Raw genomic sequence first — 22,645 nt, forward strand, 5'->3', positions numbered from 1 at the left:
TATGAAGTAGTGATGGTGGAGTAGGTCTAGTATAGAGCATCTGGGAAAAACTAGATGTGCAGAAGAATCAGAAGAAACATCTTTACAGAGGGAGAATCCAAGAAGAGGTTCTTTCTGGGCCCAACAATGCAAAGCAAGGGGTGTTCATTTTGACTGAGGGATCTGACTAAATGTAGTGATTTTCAGTCACGTAGCATTGCAAGCCATAGCTCACTAAAAATCAATAAGGCAAAGCCGGTGCCATGGTTCAGTGTATTTGGGTGTTTCTTACCCGAGCTCACCTGGGACCACATGGTAGGAAGGAAGAACCAGCTCCTACAAGCTGTCTTCTGACTATAGCAGGTGCATTGTGGCATTGTAGACATATATACATATAAATATATATACAAACACATGTAATTTAAAAAATTAAAATCAGTAAAGCAAACAGGGTGTGGCACACATATCTGTAATCCTAGCATAAGGGAGACTGATTGTAAGGCCAGCTGAGGCTAAATAGTGAGGCTTAGGGCAGCCCTGGGATATACTGAGACCTTGTTGAGAAACACTCAGTTGAGATGGTGCTGGCAAGATGAGTCCTGTTGCTTACAGAGCCCTAACAGTGTGTGATAAGTCTGGAGAAGCGGGAGAACCAGACCTTCTGGTGCAGTGTAAATCCAGCCCATTATGCTGAGTCCTAGAGGGCTGCATAGGAGCTGTGGCTGTGGTTCTACCATCCAAGCTGGTGCCTACGTCTGTCACCAGTGCTGTCTTCCCTAATGGAGGAGGTCCTTTGGCCCTGAGCTGTGACTACCAGCCAGATTCAGGGAAAGGACTCCACGTACATTTGATCCTGTGGGTATTATTGCCTACTTACAATGTAAAGACACCCTTCTGAACACCATCAGACACCAAACTGTAGAGTGTGCCCTTCAGCTGCTCCTCCCACCAGCAGAGGTCCTCTGTGGTAGACCACTGGTATAAAGCAAGGTGCTCTTGGTGACCTAGCCCATGGCCATTATAGAGCACACCTGACCCTGACCAAGAGCACCTGACCAATGCCACAGCAGATAACCTTCTGATCCAGCAGGAGGCTGAATTCTTGGCCTCCTGTCTCTGTGTGTGTGTGTGTGTGTGTGTGTGGTGTGTGTGTGTGGTGTGTGTGTGTCTGTGTGTGTCTGTGAGGCCCCAAACATATACTTGGACAAGGTCAAGACAAAGCAAAAAACATGTCCAGGCACATGGCTTAACATGTTAAGCCAAACAAAACCAGAGCCTAACAAGAACAAGAATCAATCAAGTGTGACGCTCACAACAAATAGTAATGATTATTATAATGGCTAAGCCTTGAGATATGAGAAACAGGAGGGCAACCATGAAGTGTATCTTAGCAACCACACCCCTCTCTGAACAGTGCACCTAGCAACCTAGGACTCCCACTAGCACTAAGCTGTATATATATATATCCCACTCTAAACAATGGAGTAACTATTGTTGTTTTATAAACATCAAACATGGGCAGTTTCTTTTGTTTTTAGAAAGCTTGCGTAGCCCTGGCTGGTCTGAACTATGAAAACCAGGCTACTCATGGAGAGCCATCTGCTTCTGTCTCCCAAGTGCTACCATCTTAAGCCTGTGCATTATTGGGCATGCACACCATTACAGTCAAATGCATTATGGGAAGGGACATGTACAGTGGACACAGGCTCATGCAATCCAAGCCTGTCAGACAAAATGGAGAACCATGCACCCTAGTAACTAAATTCCTCTAATCTCTATAAAAGGCAGTCCTGAATGCCATCGCGCCCGTTCATCTTCACTTTTTAAAATTTATTTATTAATTTATTTATTTATTGGTTTTTCAAAACAGGGTTTCTCTGTAGCCCTGATTGTCCTGGAACTCACTCTGTAGACCAGGCTGACCTTGAACTCAGAAATCCACCTGCCTCTGCCTCCCAGAGTGCTGGGATTAAAGGTGTGCACCATCAGTGCTCAGTTCTTCAGCCTTTTCTATTGTTTTGCTTTAAATAAAATTTCTTTGCTCCTTTTTTAGGACTTTCATTTCACTCTTTGTTTTGTTTTTTGTGGTTTTTGTTTTGTTTCTCTGTATAGCCCTGACTGTCCTGGAACTTACTCTGTAGACCAAGCTGGCCTCAAACTCAGAAATCTGCCTGCCTCTGCCTCCCAGAGTGCTGGGATTACAGGCGTGCACCACCACTGCCCAGCAATGCATTTGATTTTAATCATGTGCACAACCAATGTACAACTCTCCAATACACTGTTATTCCTGGTTTACTGATTAGGGAAAGCAGGGTGTCGAGACTTAGTAGTCCCTTCTTACTCCATACTGGCCTCCTTCAAAACTAATGGGGGGGGGTGACAGCTCAGTTGCTAAAGTGCTTGTCTTACAAGCAAGAGGACCTTGAGTTTGATTTCCAAAACTGTATAAAAGGTCATGCATGGTAATGTGTGCCTATAATTTGAGTGATGTTGGTTCCTGGAACCCTGCTGGCCAGCTAATCTAGTTTATTAGGTAAAGTTCCAGGAATGATAGGCCTGTCTCAAACAAAAGGTCAAAGGGCCACTCACACCCACCCTCTACTAGCACTCATGCAAATGCACGCGGCCAGGTGAAGAACTGGAAGTCGGAGCTGAGCACAAGACAAAGCTCACTAGTGCTGCGCTAACGTGGGTCTCCAGTCTTCTGCTCCATCCCCATTCCCAGTATCACACAGACGGGTCTGAGGGTGTGGACACTTATCCTAAGTTACGCTTGACTTCCAGGTTATCTGGGCCCAGAGAACCTGTGTCTAAAAACCACACACACACACTCTAAAGAAAAAGCAAACAAAACTGAAGGCCAGGGTGGTGGCGCATGCCTGTGATCCTCTTGGGAATGGAAGACAGGAAGAGTGTTCGGTTATTCTCAGCAACAGCAGATTTGAAGCTAGCTGGGCTACAGGAGACTGTCTTAATGAACAGACGACAGAAAGCAAAGCAAGACAAGACAGCCACACTGGGACTGGTGAGCTGGCTCAGCAATTAATTACTGTTGTCCATCAGGACTGGACTTTGGTTTCCAGCACCCACACCACAGCTAAGTGTAACCCAGGGGATCTAATACTGTCTTAAGAACATGCATGGTACACAGATATACATGTGGGCAAAACCATCCACATACACAAATGTAAAGAGAGCCTCTCTCAAGATCATACTTGACTGGATATGGTGGTGCACACCCTTAATCCCAGATGTCGGGAGGAGAGGCAGGCAGATCTTTGAGTGAGTTCTAGGACAGTCTGGGCTACACAGAAAAATCCTGTCTCAAAAAACCAACACCAAAAAGCCTCCACACTTAGAGTTCCAGAACGCACCTGACTAACCTCTAAGAGCTTGTCAGGCCAGTATGCAGTGGAGGGCTGCCCTGTCCTGTTTCCCAGCCTACCTTCCTTTTTTTTTTTTTTTTTTTTTTTTTTGGATTTGGGTTTTTGGAGACAGGGTTTCTCTGTATAGCCCTGGCTGTCCTGGACTCACTCTGTAGACCAGGCTGGCCTCAAACTCAGAAATTCACCTGCCTCTGCCCCCCAAAGTGCTGGGATTACAGGCATGCACCACCACCATCCTTTTTTTTTTTTTTAAAGATTTATTATATGTTCAAGGCCAGCCTGGTCTACAGAGTGAGTTCCAGGATAGCCAGGGCTATACAGAGCAACCCTGTCTCGAAAAAACCAAATCCAAAAAACAAAAAACAAACAAACAAACAAAATTGCAAAAATAGCCGGGCGGTGGTGGCGCATGCCTGCCTGTAATCCCAGCACTCTGGGAGGCAGAGGCAGGTGGATTTCTGAGTTCGAGGCCAGCCTGGTCTACAGAGTGAGTTTCAGAATAGCCAGGGCTAAACAGAGAAACCCTGTCTCGAAAAAACCAAATCCAAAAAACAAACAACAAAAAAAAAGATTTATTATATGTAAGTACACTATAGCTGTCTTCAGACACCAGAAGAGGCATCAGATCTCCTTATGCCTCTCCAGATGGTTGTGATCCTCCATGTGAGTGGTGGGATTTGAACTCAGGACCTTCTGAAGAGCAGTCAGTGTTCTTAACTGCTGAGCCATCTCTCCAGCCCCCGCCTACCTTCCAATCCCACATCTTCAATGCAGCTCATCTGCTTTACCTTAGGTACTCCCAGGAAACCTAAGACAAATGGGCACAGAAAGCAAGTAGCAAGCTGGTGTCTAGCTTTCAAGAATCCAGGCAAAGCAAGAATTTCAGGGTTTTTTTTGGGGGGGGCGGTGAAGGTGGGGGGGGTCAGGCTACCACTCTGTAGCCAGGCTGGCCTCAAAAAGTCACTAAGATCTGCCTGCCCCTACCTTCCAACAGCCACCTTTTTAACCTTTGTTTTATTACATACACACGCAGGTCAGAGGGTAGCACAGGGAAGCTTTCCTAGGACTTGAGTCTGGGGATTAAGCTTCATGGCTGGTGCTTTGCCTGCACTGAGCATCTCATCAACTCCAGAACTGTGCCTGTGATCCACGCTCTCCCTTTCCCTCAGACAGGGGTTCTCTATGAATCCGTGGCTGTCCTAGGACTCACTTTCTAGATCAGGCTGGCCTCAAACTTATAGAAAGCATTACGTAGGGAAAGGGAAACAAGCCGAATTGGGGGGCACACTTGAGAGCTGCATATCACCCCAGGTTCAAGGTCTCCAATGAGAGGAGTGACATTCTTTCACAGACTAGGTCTACTCTGCCAGCATTTCAAAAGGCAGATGGCAACAAACAAGCAGACAGCCGGGCAGTGGTGGCGCACGCCGTTAATCCCAGCACTTGGGAGACAGAGGCAGGTGGATTTCTGAGTTCCAGGCCAGCCTGGTCTACAGGGTGAGTTCCAGGATAGCCAGGGCTATACAGAGAAACCCTGTCTCGAAAAACCAAAATCAATCAATCAATCAAAAGGCTGTGGGTCCTCAAGCCCAGTGGAGAGCTAGGCTCTGAACTATGCCAGAGGGAACCTAGCAAAATGCCCACTGGATCTCAAGACACTAGTAGCATGTGGAGGTGCACAACTTGCCAACTGGCCCAAGCGCCTTGCAAGAACCATGCTGAGGAACCGATGACTTCTGAGAACCAGCCAAGTTACCCACGTGGTGTTGGCGAGTAGTAGGCCAAGAGGGGCAGGGTCCAGGATTTTAGTGACGACTGCAGTCTAGGACCCTTCACTGAGCAGCCACTGACCAACTCAAAGACCTGATGCAGGCACACCAGCTGCAGGATAAGTCGATAATGTGCTTGCCAACCTAATTAGCCAGTGCAGCGGGTAGTTGAGGCTGACACCCTGCCAGGGCGGGGTCTTTTCCTCGTGCTTGCTGACAGACGGCTGGTGCTGCCATCTTCCATGGCGTCTCTTCTCCAGCATCCTTGCAACACAGGCAGGCTTACCTCACTGTACACCTGGACATGTCCTGGGTCACACACTGTAGTCACCGAGTGCCATCTCCTTTCTGGAAGGCTCCAGCACATGTGAAGGTAGTATGTGCCCAGACTGGTTCATGATTAGTTACAGAAACGTCTTCTCCCAGTCCTTACAGTCAGCTTGGGCACACAGTAAGCCCATGCTGAACATTTTCATAGTGTGTGGTGGCCAGTCCTTAACAGTGCCACAAAGAACCAGGGGGGTTAGGTGATTTGCTTCGCTTAGCTTCTACTGCGGCCTGAAGTGGAAATTTCTGGTTTCTTTGGAGACTCAGGTCATAATGATGTTCTGCTGGGGCAGATGGGTGAACGGATGTTTTGCTAAAGCTAACACGCGAGGCAGACACAGGTGACAGGTGGTTTGTTTAAGCAGACTACGGGAGGACCCGTGACATTTAGGACGAATGTACGCAAATAGTGGGACAAGGCTCCTGCTTTGCTTTGCCGGGGACCACTTTGCTGATCTCTGCTTGTCGTGACTTCGTACGAAGAGAGTAACTTGCCAAAAAACTTCTCATGATGTTCAGTGGCTTCTTGCTGCTTCCCAGACTCAGGGTGATTGGTGGAGGCTCGAGGTTTATTCTGGATCAAGTGGCCATTGTTGGTTCATGTCTGGTGTCTGCTGAGTAGACTGGGATGAAGCTGTTGATTTGTTTGGTGGTTTGCTAGCGGACTGAACGGCTGATATCCTGACAATGAAGACTGGATTCACTCCAAAGAACTATTTCTAAACAGGCCCGCTTCCCCTGTGTCCTAATCACCTTTTCTTTTCACACCTCTGGTGGGTGGTGGGCTAGAAAGGAGGTTAAGGTGATTAAGAACCCTTATTAAAGTAGGATTGAAAAATCAAAGACCACTGTGGCCCCTTATACTGACACTAGTACGTGCTGAGCCTTTCCTCACACCACCTCAACTTCCAATGTTCTTGGTGCTCAAAGCTCTACCGTAAGCACTTGCAAGGTTCCTAGTGGTCTTACCAGCAAGAGATGCAGGGACTGAGCTCAGAAGACTGACAGGCATGGGGCCACTGGTTCCCCAAGTTGGAAATGAATTACCGGTCTGAAAAATCTCAAATCACTATAGTGATGTACAGAGCCACGCACAGGGATCACTGCTGAGGTGCACGCTTCATGTGTGTTCTTAGGAGGATCTGGTTGAAGGGAGTAGCAGGCCCTAGGTGCATCCTGGAGGAAGTGTGAGCTCTCTCTCCTAAGCTGCTACATCGACACATTCCCATCCCCTACCGTGTTCTGTCCCACTGGAAGCACATGAGTAACACAGTCAAATGCCCACGGCTGAAGCCTCTAAAACCATGAGGCAACAGAACCCTTTCCTTGTTTTAGGTCTTTTGTAAGGAACTGTTGCTGGGTGGTGGTGGCGCACGCCTGTAATCCCAGCACTCTGGGAGGCAGAGGCAGGCGGATTTCTGAGTTTGAGGCCAGCCTGGTCTACAGAGTGAATTCCAGGATATCCAGGGCTATACAGAGAAACCCTGTTTCGGGGGGGGGGGGGGGGGAAACAAAGCCAAAAGCCAAAAGCCAAAAAAAGGAACCGTTACATTGAAGGCTAGCTCACACCCTCTCTTCCCAAAGCACTAACCATCCAGCACAGCTCAGAGAAGATCTGGGGTTGAGACTCTTGACTGAATCTCCAGTAGGCTGAGATAGTCCCTCTGTTGACTCCATTTTAATGTCTTTGACATACTGATTAATCATAGCAGCTAAGTCCTTGAGAACTAACTTTCAGGCCAGACTCCTGTTAGACATCTCTCCTCTCTCTTTTATAAAACAGGCAGGTCTCACCAGTCAGGCTGCTCTCTAATGGATCCAGATGAGCCTCCGGCTCCATCCTCCAGTGTACCTGGGACCAAGGGCACATGCTACTGCACATGTCTTCCTCTCTTACAAGTCTGCTTCATTTGAAAAGAATGAAGTGTCCTAATTTTTTTCTTCAGTTACACAATTCCCTACTTCCCAGGCTGCTTCTACATGGTTAGAGAAAAACAAAACAAAACAAACCCAGAACATTAAATCACTAATGCAAACTGGGTACAACAAGTTTCTCGTGAGTCCTAAAGGTCCAGATGATAGAAATGAGAGACAGGGCCAGAGATCCCGGAAAGCAGCTGGAGAGCCGTACGAGGCCAGAATCCCAAGCAGCAGGGGCTGAGACAGCAGAGCCCACGCCCCCTCAGCTGAAGCTAACTCAGGCTAGGGTCTGAGCGCCAGAACAATCCCAATGCACCACCTCCATTCCTCCAGCCCAAGCCCACCTAAGGGACAGACAGATGACATCGCCCAACAGGAGGAAGGCTGGATTGCTGCTGCTTTGTCTGTATGAATGACAGTCACATCACAGGAAAATACTAGAGAGCCCAGAACCCAGAGCAGAAAACCATGGCAAGCCCTGCCCATGAACGAGCAGAGGCAAGAGAGATCCAGGAGGGTATTTAATTTACATAGCAGCCAGGCGGGGCCCTGTCAAGCTGGGCAGTGGGGCACGTATAACCCCAGATGGCATCCCCCATCCTTTTCCTTCAGCACTGTCTTCACAGGCCCTTGGATAGGTCTCCCCGCATTGTGTAGAGGATGCTCCAGTTGAAAGAAAAAGAGAAATTTGGGAAATAAGGCTGTCCCCAAGTAGGGAAGTCCTAAGCCTGGAGTTGGTTGTCTACATGGTAGCTCGGGGATCTTGCAAAACCAGCCCACATCTGAGGCACAGTCCGTCTGCCACCGGGGCCTCTAGAGGAAGCCCTCTCGGCGGAACTGTTCTTGGAGGAGGGCCCGGTACTGGTCAAATCCTCCCTCAACCCGAGTGACGCTGCCTTTCTCGCACACCCACAGCTCCTTGCACACCAGTCGGATGAAGCGCTCATCGTGAGATACCAGAATTACACCACCCTGAAAGACAGAACAGAAGTGCTCAAGGGACAAGGTATCACAGGGTGCAGAGTCCTAGGCAAGAAGAATCAGGCAAGAACATGCTCACCTTGAAGTTGTTGAGAGCGTGGCCCAAAGCTTCAATGGTCTCCATGTCCAGGTGGTTTGTGGGTTCATCCAGAATATAGAAGTTGGGGCTGGAAGGGAGAACACACGTTCTAAGATGGTAGAAAATTGTTATGGCACAAAGAAGAAAGAATCATTTTGTGCTGGGCAAGAAGGGGAAACAAGAAGGCAAGCCCCCCAGTCCCCAAACAGACTCACCACGGCATGGTCATCTGCGCGAAGGCCACCCGGCTCTTCTGGCCCCCAGATAAGCTCGCCACAGGGCGCATGGCCAGTTCTCCAGAGATGCCATAGCGACCCAACTGGTGACGGTACTCCTCTTCAGGTCGCCCTGGAAAAGGCCTCAACATCAGATGAGCTCTTGACCCAACTCATTTGCTACTTCCTAGGTTCTCCTCCTCAATGCCCCTGTTCTTACACCCAGACTTAGGGAGACTACTCTAGACTGATCCAAGACAGGCCTAGCTGCAAGGGTCAGCTAAGACACTTACTGCAGACTGTACCCTGAACATACCAGGAAATTTCCGAGCCAGGAGTTCCACAGCACTGACGTTCAAGTCTAGCTGCTCCACGTGGTGCTGGCTAAAATAGCCTATCTTCAGATTCCTGGGGGCAAAAATTAAGGCAGGAAGCACAACTGTATAGTAGTACAGGCAGCTGACTATGTATGAGTGTGCACACAGTTCATTGGTGGTGGTGGGGATCTGTTACCTGTGGGCTGTGGAGTAGTACGGGCAGCTGAGCGTGTGTGAGGTGAGTGTGCACACAGTTCATTGGTGGTGGTGGGGATCTGTTACCTGTGGGCTGTGGAGTAGTACGGGCAGCTGAGCGTGTGTGAGGTGAGTGTGCACACAGTTCATTGGTGGTGGTGGGGATCTGTTACCTGTGGGCTGTGGAGTAGTACAGGCAGTTGAGTGTGTGTGAGGTGAGTGTGCACACAGTTCATTGGTGGTGGTGGGGATCTGTTACCTGTGGGCTGTGGAGTAGTACGGGCAGCTGAGTGTGTGTGAGGTGAGTGTGCACACAGTTCATTGGTGGTGGTGGGGATCTGTTACCTGTGAGCACGCCTGATTCCCTGGACAGGAGCCAGGTCCCCCATGAGCAGCTTCAGCATAGTGGACTTCCCAGCCCCGTTCTCCCCAACCTGCAGGAAGGATGAGCGTGCACAGTGAATGTGCACGTAGGGCACAGAAGGTAAGGAGAAGGAACAGCCTGGGCAGTCCAGCCTTACAACCAGAACAGAAAACTCTAAGGAACTAGAGGACTGGAGACCGAATCTGGCTCTCAAATTTGGGCAGAAGGCACTTTTTACTTGCTGTCTCCCCAGCCTTTACCTCCCCCTTCTAAGGAAGAGGAGATTTCCCTAAAGCCAAGCTAAAAGACAAAACAAAACAAAACCCCAACCAACCAAAGCCCTGAGCTTTAGCCTGTTCTTGCTCCAATGCCTCATGACTGTCATAATTCAGAACCAAGAACAGTAAGGCAAATCACTGCTCTATATATTTACAAACGTCACAGGGTCACAGGCCAGGTTTCCCATCTCTGAAAACCCTAGGAGCTGCCCACTTCTCTTGCTTCTACTGGGTCAGGATCAGGACAACTTGTAGGGCACTCAACAAAGAGCAACCATACCACGCAGATGCGGGACTCAAGATCAGCAGAGACAGACAGGCGACTGAAGATGATGTGTTTAGGGTCATAGTAGAAATCCACCTCATCTAGCTGAAGAATTGGTGGTGAGAACTTCTCAAACCCATCAGGGAACCTGCAGGGGGTGCAAGGGCGGAGGAGTGTGGAGGGAGCCAGGAAGGCAAGCTCCCCACCCCACCCCCAGCTCAGCACTCACTTCAACACCACCTCGCATTCCTTGTCCACCGGTTTTAGCTCAGGTCTGAGGAGAGATGGAGAAATGGTTATTTTAACAAGATATCAAAGCAGAAAGGAGAACGCCACGGGTAGAAAAGTTTAAGCAGGGAAGGGAGACAGGAAGATGAAGGGGAAGGGTCAAGATGTAAGAAACTAATATACGGGGGGTGGGGTGGGGGGAACCCTAAAAGATAGAAAAGACACAAGGAAATCTGATACTTATAAGAACCCTGTGTGTGGCTACAGCTGCTCCTAGAGCCTACAGGTTATTAGAGAAAGTCCCAGTGCCAGGGGAGGGTGACGTCCCCACAAGCTGACAGTCAGGAGACAGTCAGAGAATGAAGCTCCTGCTGGCCAGCCTTGGGTGCCAGGGAGAACTGCCACCACCAGTCTGCCTTAGCCCTGCTGTGTGCTACACTACTGTCTAGCCAGGCCAGGAGTGCTCACCTGCAAGTCTACTATGGGATAATCACCTGCTGCCTGGCTAGTGCTGTAATCAGACCCCTGCGGAGGTCAGGAGCTCTAGTGTGAAAGCCACAGCTAGTTGTTAAACCATCACCATGTGATCACCAACTACCTTCTAAAGAACTATGTTTATCCCCATAGGTTAGTCAGCTCCAAGCTGAGAAGCAGTAACTGCAGAGACTCATAACCCAACAAAGAGCTGATGACAAGTAACTGTTATTCCCTCAAGGTCTCAGGGACACAGTGAAGAGAAGGCAGGAGCTAGAGCACGGGGTGGAGGTCACAGTCTTCTGCTCTTGACACTCACTCCAGCCTGTTGGGATTACTGCACTGGATCTGTAGGAGCCTGGGCCTGTCCTGAAGGGGCTGAGCTCATGAGCTCCTACCACTGAGGGTTTATAGGCAATTAAGGGTTGCTAGGGAGGGAGAGACATTTTCTTCAGTAGTGTAGCCACTACTGATCTTCTGTAAAGAACACCTTAACCATATTCTCATAAGAAATCCTAATAAAACTTAATATCATCACAAAGTCCATTATATATATATACACACACTAATAAAAGCAGTAAGACAATTAACTTTATGTTGAATGTGATAACACAATCCTACCACTTAGGAGGCTAAAGCCAGCCTACATAAAAGTTTTGTGTTATGCAGGGAGACCTTGACTCAACAAAATGAAAAAAATTAACAAAACAAACAAAAAAAAAATAATCTGTTCCTCTTATACAAATAAATGTGCAAGAAAACTCAGACTTGCATGTCCTCCATCTAGTGACACTTGATATATTCTACTACACTATCTGTTAAGACAGACAATCTTTTTTTTTTTGGCAGAAAACAAAAAACAAAACAAAACAAAACACCCCATAATCTTGGGCTACAGAGATGGCTCAGTGGTTAAGAACACTGGCCAATCTTCCAAATGACCCAGGTTCAACTTCCGGCACCCACAGGACAGTTCACAACTGTCTGTAACTCCAGTTCCCAGGGTCTAACACCCACATAGACATACATACAGTCAAAACACCAGTGCACATAAAATGAATAAAGAATTTTTAAAAAAATGTAAGTTGGGTGTAGTGGTGCATGCTTTTAATCCTGACACTGGGGAGGTAGAAGTAGGCGGATCTCTTTGAGTTCAAGTCCAACATGTTTTACATAGCAAGTTCCCGACTAGCTAAGACTATCTATGGAGAGTAAATTAATATATATGGAAAATAAATCAACAAACCAAGTAATAAAATAAAAAAATATGGGGGCTGGAGAGACGGTTCAACAGTTAAGAGCACTGACTGCTCTTTCCAGAGGTCCTGAGTTCAATTCCACATGGTGGCTCACAAGCATCTGTAATGGGGTGTGGCATGTGTCTGAAAAGAGCAATGGTGGTATGCTCATGTAGAAAATAAATATGTAAATCTTAAAAAAAATAAAAATGTATGTAAATTTAAAAATCTTTTCATTTATATTTTATGTGTATGGGTGTTTTGCATGCACGTGTCTGTGTACTACATGTCTGCAGTGCCCATGAGGTCCGAATAGGGTGTCCGTTCCTTTGGAACTGGAATTATAGACCGCTGTGAACTGCCATGTAGTGTTGAGGACCAAAGCCAGGGCTTCTGCAAGAGCAGCACTCTCTCACCGCTAAGGCAGCTCTTCCATGCTGAAACACATGCTCTGGCATTGATTTGCCAATTATGCTAACACACACATTTAACTGGAGCACCTCTGTGAGTTTGAGCCCAGTGTGGCCTACACAGGAACTCAGGTCCTCCACGAGTTCTGGAGGTGAGACCCCAACCATCAGGTTTGCTGGCAGCTCTCTAGGCTGAATGAATGGTTCCCCAATTTTTTTTTCCTTAAAAAAAAAAATCTCATTTTTCAACTTATTATTAAAATGTTGTTTGTGTTATTAACTGCGTGTTGTACGTGTGATGCAAGGACTCACTATGCTGCCTGAGCTGGCCTTCAACTTGAAGGCCTTGGAGTTTAGCCTTACCTGACTTGGTGATTACAGGTCTGTGACCCCAGCCCCAGCTGCCAGTCTTTTTTGGGTAGCTTTTACCATTAATATACAGTGAGAAGTGTTTCCATGTCAGAACTATAAGTCTTATGAATTTAATCTCTCTTCCAGAATTCCTAGATACATTCAGGATTAAGTCCTCAGAGAGACATTGGTCAGGGAACTATTTATCAAAACTATGATGAGGTGTTGCTTTTCATGTGAAGACTGCAAAAGTTAACAAGTGCTGGCAAAGACACAGGAAAATGTCAGTTCCCACAGGCAAGAAAAACAATATATCTATTTTAAAACACAGTCTAGCAAGCCAAAAGTGGTTGGTAGTGATGCCAGCATGTGGGATGCCACAAACCTGGAGCTCAAGGCTAGCCTGGGCTACAAAATGAGGGATTGTCTCAACCTAAAGAACAACTGGTCTGGACTTGCAGCCACACAGGTCCTTCTGCATTGCATCCAACCATTCTATCCAGCCAGACTTCCCAACCCTTTCCAGAGTCATCAAGGAAACTTCTCTTTGCAGCAGAGACCATTACAGAACACCACAGAGTTGTGGAACCCAGTCACAATGGACACATATTCCAGAAAACACTACACCTATAAAGCTCAGGGAACCTTTAGGAAGAAGGGGTGGAATAGAGCCAGAGATCAGGGAGTTTGCTGAGACTGTGTTCCCTAGTATCGTCAGAAGCTACACCCATAAAGTCTCACCAACATGACTGCCGAAACAGGAGCTGAATATGATGCTGCCAACAGACATGCCAAAAGGTGTGCATACGGGTGGGCACGTGAGTGGGTGGGTATCGAGGGGCATGAGGCCTCAACCCTACACAAAAAAATACTGAGAGCAGGAGGAAGAAGCCTCCCTCAGGACAAGCACACCAGTTGATATTCAATACCAAACAGCCAGCCCTGAAAACATGCTCATGAGGAACAGTACACAGATTGGACAAGTTATATTCAGAAATATATTCATATACAGATCCAGATGTCACAGCAATTAATAAAAAAAGGCTATGAGCTGAAAAAGAACAAGGAGGGTTTGAAAGGAGGAAAAGGGAGAGGGAGGAATGATGTAACTATCTAAAACAAAGAAAAAATTCATGAAAAGTCTGATATCAATTATACTTTCTAGTGGGATTTGTATTAAGTGTATCCAATGTAAAATAAACATTTATTTAATTAAAAAAACAAAACCAAAACTGGTCTGGAAGGGGTCTGAGGTAAGGAGCTCAGGTGCTGGGTGCTTGTCTAGTACAGGCGGGTCCTAGATCCGGTCTCCAGCCTGCACAATCCCAGCTGGTGACTCAGGCCCATGACCTCAGTGCCTGGGAGGGGTGAAAGTAGGAGGACCTTGAGGTCAAGGTCATTTTGGGAGGCAGAAGTGGGGGAAATCTCTGTAAGTTCAAGGTCAGCCTGGTCTACAGACTGAGTTCCTGAACAGCCAGAGCTACACAGTGAAACACCATCTCAAAAGCAAAACAAAACAGAAACAAAATCAAGTAAGAGCTTAAGCACACATTGAGCTACAAAACTCTGTCTCAAAACAAAACAAAACAAAAAAAACAAACCCAGCCTGCAGATCCTTAAAAAGTTAATAGGGTCAATTGTGGTGGCACATGCCTTAATTCTCGTCCCTGGGAGGAAAAGACAGGAAGGATGTGAGTTCGGGACTAGCCTGGAACCCACCAGCCAGGTCTACAAAGCGGGTTCCAGGTTAGCCAGGACTATACAGTGAAACCACCAAACCCCCTCAAAAGTGAAATTACTATGTACACCAGCAAATCCATTCCTAGTTGTGTACCCATGTAAAACAAAGACCAATGTCTGCCTAGGAACTTATACACAGGGCTGGAGAGGAGACAGCACAGTGACGCAAGAGCACCTACTGCTCTTGAGAAGGACTCAGGGTGGGTTTTTAGCACCACATAGCTGCTTACAGCCATCAGGCAACTCCAGTTACTGGGGACTCAGCTTCCATTTCTGGCACCTGACCAGTCCCAGACAGACAGACACACAGACACACAGACAGACAGACAGACAGACACACACACACACCTTTTTTTTAACATACATTCAGGCAAAACACTCATATACATAAAATAAAAATCTTTAAAGACAAAAACCAAAACACTTGTACATAAATGTTCATAGCAGGCCAGCTGTGGTGGCTCAAATCTGTAATCTCAGTACTTAGGAGGCTGAGGCAGGAGGATTGTTGTGAACAAGCAGTGAGTAGAGGTTACAGATTGAGACCTGGTCTCAACCTAACATCCCTTAGAAAGTTCATAGTATCATTCATTATTCCTAAAAACCAAAATATTAAGATTAACCTAATGTTCATCCCCTGACTCAATAAACACAGATTCATGCAATGGAGCAGTATTCTGCAAGAGGAAATGATGTCAACATTACAACATGGATGACCCTGGAAAGCACCACAGTAGAGGAGTTGGACAGGGTGAGACTTGGTCTACACTAGGCCCAAAGTTTACTCTTCAGTATGAGGAGAAAAAAAGGCAAGTCTAAGCAAGTCAACAGAGAGAGAGAATAAAATTGGCTGTGGATGCCTAGGGAGATTCGTGTAAAACACTCTGCTTCCATGCTGGAGGAAAACCTGGCTGCTAGCTAAGGGGAGGCCTGGGAAGGATGGCAGATAAAGCGTAGCTTACACAATGCAGAAGGAATGAAGAGGGGTCAGGGGTCTGGTCAAGGACTTAGTACTCACAGCTTCTCCAACATCTTCAGTTTGCTCTGCACCTGAGAGGCTCTGTTGGCGTTGTATCGAAAACGGTCAATGAAAACCTACAGGAAGAGTAGGCACTGGTCACCTTCCCTCACTGCCCCGCTCGGACACCCAGGGATGGGACCATAGCCCTGCCTCCCCGCCACACCTGGATGTGTTGGCGATACTGCTGCTGCGCCTCATACTCGCGCTGCTGGTTGAGTAACCGCTCCTGCTTGCTCTTGATGAAGGTTTCAAAGTCCCCGCGGTAGCCATCTAGCCGTTGGCTGTGCAAGTGGATGATGTCTGTGGCAATGGCATTCAGGAAGTTTCGGTCATGAGAGACAACTAGGATAGTGGAAGGCCACGTCTGAGGAATAACAGGACGGCAGGCTGTTTGGAAGGGTAACTAGCCCCCAGTGTCTTGGAGGCAGACTTCCTCCAGACCCACTGCAGAGCCTTCCCAAAACTCACCTGCAGGTAATTCTCCAACCACAGGATGGCCCTTACATCCAGCATGTTTGTGGGTTCTGGAGAGGAAGAACGGAGACACATACTTGGTGATAAAGGGCTGGAGAAGCAGGAACAAGGATGTTATCATGCTGCCTAGCGCTGAAGTCAGCGCAATTCCTTCAAACTTACCGTCTAACAGCAGAAGGTCTGGCCTACGAAAAAAGAATAAAGGGCATGAGGTTCTATGGCCAGGGACTCATCATGGCCTCCCATGGCCCTCCAGTCAGACATGCTCAGGCGTGGGGGACTCACCTGGCAAAGAGAGCCCGCGCTAAGGCCAATCTCATTCTCCAGCCACCTGAGAACTCCCTGATGACAACAGACTCACATTAGTGCTGGGTGTTCATCACGACAAGCAGGTGCAGAGCCAGCAGTGTTGAAAGCCAAGGATGGCAGAGCTCACTCACCTCGTAGGCTGCTGCTGCATTGTAGGGGTAAAACCAAGGCCCGCGAGAATGACTGATGCTCTGGGAAGGAGAATTTGAAGAATCCAGTTGGAACAGATCAAATGAGGGAGCAGCTAACTACACAGGAGACCAAGTGGGCGTAACCTACCTGGCAGGCGCCTTATCTGCCTCAATCTCCTCCAGCTTCGCATAGATTTCTGCCAGCTGTGCAGCTTCTGAACCTTCTGCCCTGGGAAGGAAAAAGACCCAACCAGCTTACGTCAAGGCAATTTAAGCAGATATCCTGCATTCTCTAGGTTGGAAAGCAGGGACAATTAGAGTTTTATAGTTCTATAGGCCAAATTCCAAGTTCTGCTGCTCACTAGGGAGGTCATGTGAATTATAGAGACACTATCTAAGGGACAGTGGCCAAGTCAGGGTTTCTACTGTTGTGATGAGACACCATGACCAAAAGCAACTTGGGACGGAAAGGGTTCATTTCAGCTTATAGCTCTCAGGTCGCATTCTGTCATTGAGGAGAGTCAGGGCAGGAACTGAAGCAGAGTCACAAAGGAACTCCACTCACTGACTTGCTCAGCCTGCTCTCTTACTGAACCCAGGACCAGAAGCCTGGATGGACCACAATGAGCTGGGTCCTCCTATATCGATCACCAATTACGAAAATCCAGTAGAGGCTTGACCACAGGCTAGGTGATGAAGGCATTGTCTCAACTAAAGTGCCTCTTCTCAAATAACTCTAGCTTGTGTCAAGTTAACACAGCCAACCAGGACAGAGAGCTAGTGCTTGTGCCCTTGAGCCTAAGCCTGCACCTGCCAGCAGCAATCTTGAGGCTGAGTTCCCGTTCCTGCCGGAGCAGGTCCTCCCGTATGGTGTCACTTTCCAGCACACTCTGCAGGGCAGGAGTGTCATCTCCAGCAACTTCCTGCTCTACATGCAGTAGGGAAATGTGGGCTGGAACACGCAAGCTCCGGGTAGCCAGCATCTTCAGCAATGTCGTCTTCCCCAGGCCATTTCGTCCCACCAGCCCGTAGCGTCGGCCCCATGCCAAGTTCACATCTGCTCCAGCCAGCAGTACCCTGAAGGGATGGTAGAGAAGAGAGGAAGAATAATCTAGAAACAGAAGCAAAGGAACTTTAACATGGTTTTAGTCCCAGTGAACAGTTCACAGCCCCAGGTTCTCCTGCCCCTGGCCATTCCCTCACCTGTCACCAAAAGAGACATCGAAGTTCTCAATTCGCACATCATAGGACTTGTTCTTGCCAGAGGATTCCAACCGACTCTCTTTTCTGCTGCCTGCCTGGCTAGCTGATGCCTCCTCCAAGACTCTTTGAAAAAGAGAAATGGATGGGTTTTAGGGCTCCTGAAAGTTCCTCAATACCAGAGTCTACCCTGCTTCCTGGACTCACAGAGGACTGCTGGTCCTCAGCGTCTCCTTCTCGGAACGCTTCTCCTGCTTGGCCTTCAGTCGAGCTTCTGCCTTCTCTAGTTTCTTCGCATTCACTGTCTGGGTGAATTCCAAACACAACCAATTCATACCAGGGTCAAATGAACTCCAGAAACCACTTCAAATAAACCCTTAAACTTACCCATGACGACACAGAAGCAAACACGCAGGGAAAGACACACCAGAAATCTCACCCAAAGATACACCCACTATTGAGTAGACGGTCAACTCTCACACCCACCACAGCCCCTTCCCATTTCTCACCGAGGACTGTTCCCTCTTTAGCAGTCCTGGAAGTTTGGTGTCACAGTCTGTAAGTGGTAAGAAAAGCAGTCACCTTCTCCATGAGAGAAGGAAAATGAAGGCCTCGAGTGACGAACAAGAACCAAGAACAGTTTTAAAGATAGTATTATAACACTGAAATAAATGGTTCTTAGCCTTGAAGTAAGGGGCAAAAGATCTCACATTTAAGAAGAGGCAGATGTATTCTTTAAGACCATGCTGTTGGTTAAGGTACGAAATTGGCAAAACCAAGTCTGTTAGCTTCAAGGTCTATATGCCTCCTACTACAGACAATAGCTTGGAGAGTCCTCCAAACCCTTATTCTCCATCACAAAATGGAGATTCACAAAATGCCACTAGCTCCTACGAGTCTTGTTGTAGAAGAGATGGAGGGGCCTGAGCTGCAACGAGGAGGTGGCTGGGGGGGATGGAGGTGGAAAGCAGCTAGTTCAATCTCCCCTCACTCTCACCGTAGTTTTCCATTATCTTTGACAACTGGATGGGGGCGTCCAGTAGCACCTGGCTGCTTCCCTGGGTCTGCGGTTCAGCCCTACGTGGGTAGAGAGAACGCAGTCAGTTGGGAGAAAAGATTTACAGCCTTCAGACCTTCCCCCTCGTTTGTACTCCATTCTCCTTCTTTGCCCATCAATTCCATTCCCTGGGCACCTACAGGCGTAGAGTGTTGTACATGCGCTGACAGACAGCCCTAATGCCCGCGTCATCCTTGCTGTCCCCGGACACTTCTTGCAATAGTTCCCCGACAGCTTCCACCAGGTCATCCACAGACTCGAAATCCGCGCTGCCACTGTGCAAGACACCTGGGCCGGGTACCGCAGAACAAGACAGACACCGGGTAGGGCGGATATAGGAGCAGTTTCAGCGTCTGTACAGCTCACTCGGGGCTCCAGACCCCACTGGCCCTCGAGACAAGAGGTCACGCAGAGGAGAGACCAGATAGCGGTCTGCTGCACTGTTCGCCCTCAGTCTTCCCCCACGACCTCCACTTCGGCCTCCCCAGGCAGTTAATTCAGTTTCGCTCACCGGTCACGTAGTCAAAGACCTGCCCGTCAATTTCTGGGAACTCGCTTCGCAGGATATCGGCGCAAGTCGCCATGTTCACTCGGGACCCAGTCTGCGCAGTCGTGGTGAGACGTAGGCCTAGGACCGCCTCCGTGCCCTTCCTCCCTACCCCGAAATCGTACCCCACATCCCAAGGAGCATGCGCACGGATGACGTAAGAAAGCAGAGGCTGCGTGAGCCCAGGGGGCGGGTCTAGTGGAACCGGACGCAAGCGCCGCGGAGTCAGCAGGCGTGGCAACTTCTGCGCCAGCGCAGTTCCAGTTTCACGTATACTTTAACCTCTTGTGCGGGATTTCGCCGCCTTCTGGAAAGTGGAGCTTGTATCGAGGGGCGTGGCAGAGTCGCCCGAGGTTTATCCTAGCGGGGAGCACAGGTGCCGCGAGGGGACTCCCGCCTAGGCACAGGCGATCGTGGGAAGGGGCTGCTTTGCAGCTTGGACACCTTACCCGCAGGCGCGTGCTGCTCGCCACCTAGTCCTTTAGCCCTCGGCGTTTTGCTGACTCACGCCAACTCTCGGACCTCGACGTTCTGCTTAGTCCAGAGTCGATCGTTTTCATTTAGTCCCGTTAGTTGAATCAGCTTGGTGAGGAGCAGACTTCCGCTTGCCCTTTGCTCTGACCCCAGTTCCTTCATACTTCATAGGTATTCAACCGGGTCATTGAGAATGATGTTCTGTTTTTCGACCACCCCAAGGCACCTCACCCACTGCCAGAAAACCTGAGCAAGCCCTTTATAAATTTATCCTGGGTCTACAGACAAGGTAGATTTTTCTTACTCCCAGCATCCTGGTGTCTGTAAAAGATAGCTCCCCCACCCCCCACACACACACTCGATTTGCAAAATTAAAAAACTGTTCCAGTGCGCTCAAATTACATCTGTGTGTGTGTGTGTGTGTGTGTGTGTGTGTGTAGAGAGAGAGAGAGAATGAGATTCTTGATAGCAGAAGCTAACCAAGAACTCCTGAACCCCCTTCCTGTCGCCCAAGTGCTGGAATTAGAGGCATGTGACTGCTTAACACTGGACTGCCCATTCATCCTGCTTAAGTATTATTTCCACAGGGAGCTGCCATTCTTGGTCTTTAAAGTTTTAAAAAGCTATCAGCATGCCTGAAGTTATAGATCAGTTGGTAGAATGCGTTTCTACCCCGCAGCTTCTGTTTGATACCCAGTACCTCATAAAACTACGCATGGTGGCATGCTAGTAACCCCAACATTCAGGAGGCAGTGTTAGATCAAGAATTCAGGGTTGCCAGGCAGTGATAGTACCCACCTTTAATCCCAGCACTCAGGAGGCAGAAAAAGGCAGATCTCTGAGTTCAAGGCTACCCTGATCTACAGAGTTCCAGGACATCTATAGCTAAAGAAAAAAAAACCAAGGGGAAAAAAAATCAAGTCCACCCCACTGCTACAAAATGAGTTCCAGGCCAGTCCCCGGCCATTCGAAACCTTGTTTCAATTCTCCTGTCTCAGTAAATTACTGAGTTCACCCATAAGCATATAATCTTAGCATTTAGGAGATTAGAGCAGGCAATTTGGGAGTCTGAGGCCATTCTGGACTGTACTAACATCTGCATAAACAAAACAGCAATTGAACTGTAGATCTAATCTAATAACCAGTTTACAGTAAATTTAGGTTAGGGGCTGGAGAAATGACTTGGAGAAGTGCTTGTTCTGTTCTCATTAAGACCCGAGTTTGAGCCGGGCAGTGGTGGCGCACACCTTTAATCCCAGCACTCAGGAGGCAGAGGCAGGTGGATTTCTTGAGTTCAAGACCAGCCTGGTCTACAGAGTGAGTTTCAGGATAGCCAGGGCTACACAGAGAAACCCTGTCTCAAAAAAACCAAACAAAAGAAAAAAGGAAACAATTTATTGCTGCTGGCTTATAGCTCAGAGGTTTAGTCCATTATCATCAGAGTAATCAGACATGGTGCTGAAAAACCAAAAAAAAAAAAAACAAAAAAAAAAACAAAAAAAAACAAAACAAAAAACCTGAGTTTGATCGCTAGAACCCAAGTAAAAGTCAGAAGTACCTGTAAGTCACTGTGGTCTATTTTCTCTATAAAATGTACTTAGGCTCTTCCAGTTTACTTTAGAGTTGAGAAATTAGTAGCTATGTAACTGAACCAACGTATCAGGAAACCAGCCCCAGGAGAATACAGGATTTGGGGTGGAGACAATGGTATAAAAACAATGGGAGAGACTCTGGAATATCAGCCTATTGGGGAAAATAAAGTGCAGGATTTTTTTTTTTTTTTTTTTTTAAAAAAATATAGATCAGGGACTCTGAAAACATTGTTTTGTGCCAAATCATAGGGCCAGCCAGGCTGGAGACAGATGACTCAGCAGTTAAGAGCACTTGTTGCTTTTTCAAAGGATTGGGGTGTGGTTTTCAGCACTCAAATGACAGCTCACAACTCTGGAACTCCACTTCCAGGGGAATCCAGTGCCCCCTGGGTGCTTTGGGGAGTACTGCATGCATGTGATGCAAATAAACCACTCATAGACATAAGATGAAAATAAATTCAAACAAACCAAACATGGTTCTTCCAGCAGGCCATATGTCGGGTGTGTGTCAAGATGGCTGCCTCCTTGGGCCCCCCCCCCCCAAGGCTGTTTCCTACACTCTTCCGAAGCTCCTGTGTAGCTCAGGTTCCCCTCGGTACCAGAGGCCCTCCTGAAGATGCCCCATGCCCACTTTCCATTTCCCCTTATGAGAACCAACCTTGGAACTACCTGGATTCAGAAGAATACCGCAAGTGCTATGGCTCGCCCTGTAGTGGCTAACTACCACTGCAACCCGAAAGATAGGTATTCGGAACAACAAAGTTGCTGTCTAGGGCTAAGTGGAGTCGTGTTCTGGAAAGGGTTCTGTGACAGTGGCAGATCCTAAAAGGAAATGACTGCTATGAGGAGGACAAGCACATTTGAAGTTGAGGAGGGATGTAGACGTGGATGGGTAACTGGAGAGGGCTTACATATGAACTGGGGACTCGTGTGCACTTGAAAGTGTGTCCCTATTTTAAACCTCCTGCCTCAGCTTTTATGAGATAAAGCTATGTCTCCTCAAAAAACAAAAACAAACACAATTAGGGGCTTGAAAAATAGCTCAGTAGTTAAGAGTACATACTTTTCTTACAGAGAACCAAATCTAGTTCTTAGTACCTACATCTGTCACTCTTTATGAGTTGCCTATAACTTCAGACGCAGGGATCTGACACCACGGCTGGATCCATGCAATCATACTGGGGACCTTACGTTAGCGCACACTGGTGTTGCCCATGAATTCATTAATGTTGAAGCCTGCTGATAGGACATGGGGATCAGTTATATTCTTATGCTTGAAATTTACTCTAGTAGATTTTTTTTTAAGTTTAAAAAAGCTGAAACC

At 47.8% G+C, this 22,645-nt stretch overlaps 1 protein-coding gene across 2 annotated transcripts; it reads right to left on the reverse strand.

Moving 5' to 3' along the window:
• Positions 1-7,889: 7,889 nt before the first annotated feature.
• On the reverse strand, positions 7,890-19,348 carry Abcf3 (ATP binding cassette subfamily F member 3). Of its 2 annotated transcripts, XM_052158462.1 has the most exons (21): positions 19,220-19,348; positions 18,849-18,996; positions 18,649-18,728; positions 18,161-18,207; positions 17,859-17,956; positions 17,655-17,777; positions 17,262-17,528; positions 16,600-16,680; positions 16,452-16,511; positions 16,297-16,353; positions 16,174-16,196; positions 16,006-16,061; positions 15,701-15,901; positions 15,535-15,611; positions 10,305-10,349; positions 10,091-10,223; positions 9,514-9,602; positions 8,973-9,064; positions 8,657-8,789; positions 8,442-8,529; positions 7,890-8,353 (listed from the first exon to the last, which is right to left on the reverse strand). In XM_052158462.1, the coding sequence occupies exons 1-21, from the start codon at positions 19,290-19,292 to the stop codon at positions 8,195-8,197; spliced, it is 2,130 nt and encodes a 709-aa protein (XP_052014422.1). In that variant the 5' UTR covers positions 19,293-19,348; the 3' UTR covers positions 7,890-8,194. The 2 variants fall into 2 exon arrangements, with proteins under 2 accessions (XP_052014422.1, XP_052014423.1); XM_052158463.1 differs by lacking the exons at positions 17,655-17,777; positions 17,859-17,956; positions 18,161-18,207; ... (1 more) ...; positions 18,849-18,996; positions 19,220-19,348 and having other exon boundaries at positions 16,600-16,705; positions 17,262-17,361.
• Positions 19,349-22,645: the final 3,297 nt, after the last annotated feature.

Source organism: Apodemus sylvaticus, chromosome 15 (assembly GCF_947179515.1).
Source record: "Apodemus sylvaticus chromosome 15, mApoSyl1.1, whole genome shotgun sequence".
Lineage (NCBI taxonomy): Eukaryota > Metazoa > Chordata > Mammalia > Rodentia > Muridae > Apodemus > Apodemus sylvaticus.